The 7,798-nt window shown below is 44.1% G+C and overlaps 1 protein-coding gene across 1 annotated transcript; it reads left to right on the plus strand.

Moving 5' to 3' along the window:
• Window positions 1-3,612: 3,612 nt before the first annotated feature.
• LOC123148063 (receptor kinase-like protein Xa21) lies at window positions 3,613-7,333 on the plus strand. Its single transcript, XM_044567421.1, has 3 exons — window positions 3,613-3,942; window positions 4,051-6,629; window positions 6,705-7,333. Exons 1-3 carry the CDS (start codon window positions 3,809-3,811, stop codon window positions 7,070-7,072), a joined length of 3,081 nt encoding a protein of 1,026 aa, XP_044423356.1. The 5' UTR covers window positions 3,613-3,808; the 3' UTR covers window positions 7,073-7,333.
• The last annotated feature ends 465 nt before the right edge of the window (window positions 7,334-7,798 follow it).

Raw genomic sequence — 7,798 nt, forward strand, 5'->3', positions numbered from 1 at the left:
CTCAAGCAAGCACCTAAACAGTGGCATGAGAAGTTTGAAAGAATTTTAACAGCCGCATGCTTTGTTGTAAACGAAGCTGACAAATGTGTGTACTATCGCCATGGTGGGGGCGAGGGAGTTATCCTTTGCTTGTATGTTGACGACATACTGATTTTTGGAACAAACTGAATGTTATTAAGGAGGTCAAGAATTTCCTATCTCGTTGTTTTAAGATGAAGGATTTAGGAGTGGCTGATGTCATTCTGAACATTAAGTTGTTGAGAGACGATGATGGTGGGATTACATTGCTTCAATCTCACTATATGAAAAAGATCTTGAGTCGCTTTGGCTATAATGACTGCAAGCCCTCTCCAACACCTTATGATGCAAGTGTGTTACTTCGAAAGAATCAAAGAATTGCTAGAGACCAATTGAAGTATTCTCAGATTATTGGCTCGCTTATGTACTTAGCCAGTGCTACAAGACCTGACATCTCTTTTGCTGTTAGCAAATTGAGTCGGTTTGTCTCAAAACCAGGAGATGTGCATTGAAAAGCTCTAGAAAGAGTTTTGCGTTATTTGAAAGGCATTGCGAAGTATGGAATTCACTACACCGGCACCCAAAGGTGCTTGAAGGGTATAGTGATTCAAACTGGATCTCAGATGCTGATGAGATAAAGGCCACGAGCGGATATGTATTCACTCATGGAGGTGGCGCTGTTTCTTGGAAGTCTTACAAGCAGACCATCTTAACGAGGTCAACAATGGAAGCAGAACTCACAACACTAGATACAACTACGGTCGAAGCAGATTGGCTTCGTCGGCTCTTGAATGACTTGCCGGTTGTTGAGAAACCTGTACCGGGTATCCTTATGAACTGCGACAATCAAACTGTGATCACGAAAGTGAGCAGCTCATAGGATAACATGAAGTCATCAAGACATGTTCAGAGAAGGTTAAAGTCTGTCAAGAAAATGAAAAACTCGGGGAGTTATTGCATTGGATTATATCCAAACGTCTAAAAATCTGGTAGATCCTTTTACTAAGGGTCTATCACGTAATGTGATAGATAATGAATCAAGGAAGATGGGTATGACACCCACAATATGAGTTGTTCACAGTGGTAACCTATTCTTTGTGATCGAAGATTCCGTAAATTAGATGTGGAAGACAAGCTGTTGGTCAACCGAGAGGAGAGTATCCTTACTATTCACAATACCACTCCATGAAGATGCAATACTCTCCTAATCTACATGGCAGGTTGATGTATATCTTAAAGTGTTCTAAGTGGCTTATTTAAGCAGAGATGTTATCCTGCAGAACATCTTTTGAAGAACACATCTATATGAGTCTGATTGTCAAACGTCGCAATCTATGAGAGTAGGGTTCTCTCTAGTAAACTCATGAAAGATCACGGAGTATGACACATAAGCTCCACCCGCGGGGAAGACCCACGGTAGCCATGTATCGGTCAAGGCTTTATGTGAAGCTAGATTCGCAGAAAACTTGCAGTTCAAGACCCAGTCCACTGTTCAAGTTGCTTACTAGTGTAGCATAGAATTCTAGGTGGAAGTTCAACTTAACAGTCCTCACTGCAGTACCAGTATATAAAACAGTGTTTTGGAATCAAAAGCAAATTTCTGTGTGCCTCTGAGATCTGGTGGGGGATTGCTGGAATTTAGTATATTTTGGGCAGCCCAATAACTATTTCAGAAATTCCTAATAAATTCTAGAGGCCCACTTAGCCCATTTCTGCAAGGCAAGGGATACTACTAAGTTTAGTCCCACATTGCTAGTTTAGTGGGAGTTGGACCTCCTTATAAGGAAGGTTCTTTCCCCACTTGTACGAGCATGAGAATAAGAGGGATATCCACGCGCGCTCCTCCTTTGCCGCCCGCCTCGTCACGACGCGTCGCGCCGCGGGTTGCGGGAATGAGCCGAGCCGATATTTAAATTTTTGCCACGCAGTATGGGTATACGAAAGGTCACACAGAAGCTGAATTTTTTTTGCGAAAGTGGAGTTCGAATGCGAACGGTGCAGCCCTTCGGCTGCTGGCTGTTCGCTTCGCCTCCGTCTCTTCATTTCGCCTCCCGTCGCTGCCCTCTCGCCTCCTTCTCTTGCGCCTATAAAAGGGAGGTCGCTCCTCCCAGAGAGACGCACCAGAACTACTCCTTTCCTCGACATCGGTTCCATCTCTGAGCTGCTGATGTCTTCCTCATCTCGGCTTGCGGCGTGCAACGCACGTCGGGACAGTAGGCCTCCGAGATCGCACCTTTTGAGTCCTGTACGGGAGAAGGGTGATAAGATTTTTGAAGAGCGCTATGCGCGACTACTGGCTTCTTCATCACGGACTCCGACGACTACTTTCCTGACGACGACTACCTCAACAACGACATGGCTGGAGAGGATGTCGACCCCAAGTCCAGTGCTTCTACTACTGCTGTCCCGTATGTGTTCTTCTTCTTTCTGTCAGATGTCCTGCCACAGTTTCTCGTACTGGTATTTGCCCTACATGTGTTAGGTTCTACTCCATATATGCAACATGATCTAGTGTCTGTCCTAGATGTGTTCAGTTCAAATTCATATATGCAAATGCTATTTATTTTTTCTCCGTTAGGTTACGTGACTTACTTTATCGGCGCTATATTAGTCATGTTTTATCTAATATTTCTGTTAATAAAATCATTTGGTAAATTACTCATATTTCCAACAATCTCAGCTTAAAACGCTGGGCTAGTCATTCGAACACGCCGTGGGAAACATTCAATTGTCCAGGCCGCTCAATTACCTCCCAATCAGAATGTGAACCCACTAGGGTCTAGGGGTGTGGTTCAGAAGTTGCAGGGCAATGGCTCCACCCATCGTTCCATCAACTAGTTGCTTGTAGTATTAGAAAAATTGCTACTGGGCCAACTTGCTTGTCGGATGTGTTGACGGACTTTCTCGTCCACGATCTGACACTTCGCTTGTCTGACACTGTGCGCATCCTGACGAGGAAAATTTGATCTCCTTCCACGCGAAGTAGTAGAAACTGGAGGCTGTTGAGAAGTTGCTGAGCAATTGCTCAACCCAACATTCGTCATCTTTTCGCAACAACTCGTTGCTTCTATTGGAAAATGACGGATGCGTCACCGGCTGAAAAGAGAGAAGGCGTGCTCCTCCCTATAGCTTAGGTGTGCTTTCAGATTCCGTCATATTTAAACAATGCTTTGATTCCCCTGCGTGTTTAGTGTTTTGGCGACAGCCAACTGAGTTGTAATAGGAACTTAAAGGTGTGCTTTCAGATTGTCAGCAAACGAGTCTGACATCAGGCAATCTTTTCGTTGCACTGCCGTGGGCTTAGGGGAGTTTGTGAACAGGACATTTGGCCAGCCAAACTGTGCGTAGACTTGCCGCAGACGTAGCATCAGTGGATCACTGATTTGGTCTTCTTTCCTTTGGCCACGGCCCCAGCACCGGTGTCATATTGATCTTTCGCTTCAGAAAAAAATCCAGGATCTTTCAGACTGAAAATGCCGAATTTGAAACAAACGGCTCTAATCAACTTGCTTCGAATCACTATCTAAATTCCTCGCAAAAAAAAGAAACAAAAAAGAAAGAATACTATATAAGCAGAACAAGCTTCTAGTTTGCGTCGCCTAAACGTGTCGACCATGGTAGTCATGCAGTTTTTCATGTTTGCCTCCCTTTGTCTCCCGTGTTTGGCCAATGCCATGCATGTAGCCACCTTGTCCACTGCTGAAACCGCCACAACAAGCAGCACTGACCACCAAGCGCTCGTGTCATTCGGTTCTCTGATTAAAGGAGATCCATTCCAAGCACTGAATTCATGGGGAAACCACTCGATCCCTGTATGCCAATGGCGCGGAGTGGCCTGCGGCACGCGTGGCCACCGCCGCGGACGCGTCGTGGCACTGGATCTTCACGGGCTCAACCTTGTTGGCACCATTGCCTCTTCCATAGGTAACCTAACTTACCTCAGGCATTTTGCCTTCAAGAGAACAGCTTTTATGGTGTCATACCATCAGAGGTTGGACATCTCTTACAACTCGAGTATCTGAACCTTAGCAGGAACTCCATCGGCGGGGAGATCCCGCCGACACTGGCCACTTGTGTTCAGCTTCGAGTTATTGATCTGAGGCACAACATGCATAAAGGCTTGGTGCCCCGGGAGTTGGCATCCTTGCATAATCTTGAGGTATTGGCTCTTGGGTACAACAACTTTACAGGAAGTATCCCTGTGGAGATTGGAAACCTGAAAGGCCTGACCCGTCTTCATCTGGCGTCAAACATGCTAGTAGGAGAAATACCAACAGAGATTGCAAATCTTAGAAACTTGACCAAGTTATATCTTAGCTTCAATCGCCTGTCAGGTCCTGTTCATGCCTTTCTTGGTGGCCTCCAAAAATTACAGATTCTGTATCTAGGGCCGAACCGTTTCTCAGGGCCGATTCCACCTTCCCTAGGAAACCTCTCATCTCTACTAGTTCTAGATGTCCAAATAAATGGCCTAACTGGTAGCATCCCTGAATCGTTAGGAAATCTGAATCTGCTCAACGTCCTTTCTCTCACATCTAATAGTCTTACAGGCTCAATCCCTCATACTCTTGGAAAACTCAGTTCTCTTGTTGAGTTTTATCTCAACGGGAATCAACTCGAGGGTTCTATACCACCTTCTGTCTATAATTTCTCATCCCTCCAAATTTTTAGTGTCCAATACAACAACCTGAGTGGACCCATTTCATATCACTTGGGTAATAAGTTTCCACAACTCCAGAACCTTAGCATAGACAATAATAGGTTTCATGGGTCCATCCCAGAGTCTTTGTGCAATGCTTCAATGCTTGAAATAGTACAACTGAGCGAGAACTTCTTTTCCGGAGTAATACCAAAATGTCTTGGAGCTACCATGAAGAGCTTATCGGCACTGCTTCTCTCATATAACCAGTTAGAGGCAAGGAATGATGCTGATTGGGATTTCATTTCTAGCTTGACAAACAGTAGTATGCTACAGTACCTAGCTCTTGGCCATAACAAACTACAAGGGGTGCTACCAAATTCAATGGCAAACCTTTCCACAAACTTGAGATATTTCAGCGTGTCAGGCAACATGCTACGGGGAAATATACCTGAAGGAATTGGAAATCTTGTCAACTTGCAACACTTGCAGGTGGATGGTAATTTCCTAGATGGAAAAATTCCTGAATCGATTGGCAATCTTAGGATCCTGGTTGAATTATACTTGTCAAACAATGGTTTATCTGGACCAATTCCACCAATGCTTGGAAATCTCACAGCATTAATTATACTTGACCTCAGCCAAAATGTGCTTACTGGGCCCATACCATCCAGCCTTGGAAGCTGCCCTCTGGAGACATTGAGCCTAGCATTCAATCAGCTTATAGGTTCAATACCAAAAGAGATTTTCCTCATATCGGCACTATCTGTTTCCATGGAGCTGCAAGGGAACATGTTAACTGGGACATTTCCTCAAGAAGTTAGTAATCTAGTGAATCTTGGATATCTGAATGTGTCTGACAACAGGATATCTGGCTTAATTCCTGCCTCTCTAGCTCAGTGCAGAAGTTTGCAGTATCTCAGTATAGAAGGTAACCTATTTCAGGGCCCAATTCCAGCATCAATGTCACAGATGAAAGGCCTTCTGGTTCTTGATGTTTCAAGAAACAACTTGTCCGGGGACATCCCAGTATTCCTTGGGGACATGCAGGGGCTCGCTATCCTGAACATATCATTCAACAATTTTGAGGGTGAAGTTCCAAAACGTGAATTATTTCTGAATGCAAGTGCAGCTCTGATTGAAGGGAACTATGGATTATGTGGAGGTATCCCCCAATTCAACTTGCATCCCTGCTCAAATCATACATCCGAGAAGTGGTCTCACAAGCTTGTCGTGTTGATCTCAGTAGGAAGCGCAGTTCTTTGCATTATGTTAGTACTATTTGCACTATTTGCACACCGGAAATTGAGAAGCAAGTTTACAATGACAAGACGGGTTCCATCACTCCATAGCGGACAGCATATAAGGGTTACCTATGTTGAATTAGTGAGAGCAACAAGTGGTTTTGCTTCTGAGAACCTCATAGGCACAGGAAGCTTCGGCTCTGTGTACAAAGGAAGAATGATGAATGGAAATCAGGAAGTGATTGTCGCTGTGAAGGTGCTCAACCTCGAGCAGCGAGGGGCATCTCAAAGCTTTGTTGCGGAATGTGAGACTTTAAGATGCATCAGACATCGAAACCTTGTGAAGATATTGACCGTCTGCTCGAGTATTGATTCCAGGGGTCTAGACTTCAAAGCTCTCGTATTTGAGTTCATGCCGAATGGAGATCTTGATCAATGGCAACACAGCCGTCTCCTGGAAGATGGGAGCCATGGCGTGCTCAGTCTTACCCAAAGGATAGACATTGCCATTGATGTCGCTTCAGCACTCGAATACCTTCACCACAATAAGCCAGTGCCAATAGTTCATTGTGATCTTAAGCCAAGCAATATTCTCCTCGATAATGACATGGTTTCCCATGTGGGTGATTTTGGACTCGCAAGGTTCTTGCAGCAGGATGATACTAGCCTCCCAGAAATATCAAGTGGTTGGGCTACAAGAAGGGGAACAATTGGATATGCTGCCCCAGGTTTGCCATTAATCACCGATGTTCATCTTTGATGTATCAATTTTCGAAACTGATTCACTTGCATTTCTTTTCCAGAGTACGGCCAAGCAAATGAAGTCTCGGTCTATGGTGATACCTATAGCTACGGAATACTGCTGTTAGAGTTGTTCACTGGCAAAAGGCCAACTGATGGTGAGTTTCTGCAAGATCTAAACCTACATAGTTACGTTGAGATAGCACTCAGAGACAAAGCAGCCAACCTGGTCGATCTGTGCTTACTATCTTCACTGGAGGAAGGGACAACCATGAGGGCTGCATGCATCACTTCAATTCTGCACATTGGGATATTATGTTCAAAGGAACAGCCAACTGATCGCATGCAGATTGGGGATGCTATGAGAGAGCTACTGGCGATCAGAGACAAGTATCACACACACCTATTGAGTGAAGGTGGGTCCATCTAACTTGATGGCCCTCGCTTCATTGTGATTACTATTCATCATAGTACAGCAAAACAGAAGGTGGTGCAAGCTTTGTTGCTGCAATTTACTAGCCAACTAATATGCCTATCTTATGAAAGGAATTTCAACATGATATGGTAATGGTTTGTGAACAATGGGAGCAGCACATTGCAATGTACCTTAGTCATCGGGTCACCAAAATTCTAGTTAGAAGGCTCTTCTTTATGTTAATATATTCTCTTTATAGAAAAGACCACATCATGTATTTTCTCTCCGTTCCTATCTTGAGGCAAATTTGCTGTAGTTACTGGAGAAGTAAGAATATTGTGTTATCATTAAAAGGAGACTTGAAATTTGTTGTAGAATTTTGATACTGCACCTGGATTTTAAGTATCAGAAATTCTACTTTCAGAACGCCCAATGTGTTGTATCACTAGGCAGACGCAACTACCTCGCCAGATCACACACACTTCACTTATAGATCGACAAAAGAAATTATATACCGACAACACTTGTAATGATCATCAGCTAATTGGAGATTTATGCATGAGTTTACACGCACATCGTGCACTACGTGCTCGAGTCGATGAGGAGACTGGTGCAGACTATGTGTGCTGTATTCTGCGATTCGGTCAACTCTTGACTAGCTTTTCTTCTATTCTCTAAAATGGTTGTAGGGCAAACATCGCATAGTTTAGATGGTCAGATTTTTTTTTGTGTGGAATCAAC

The sequence above is a fragment of the Triticum aestivum genome, chromosome 7A (genome assembly GCF_018294505.1).
Source record: "Triticum aestivum cultivar Chinese Spring chromosome 7A, IWGSC CS RefSeq v2.1, whole genome shotgun sequence".
In the NCBI taxonomy this organism is placed as follows: domain Eukaryota; kingdom Viridiplantae; phylum Streptophyta; class Magnoliopsida; order Poales; family Poaceae; genus Triticum; species Triticum aestivum.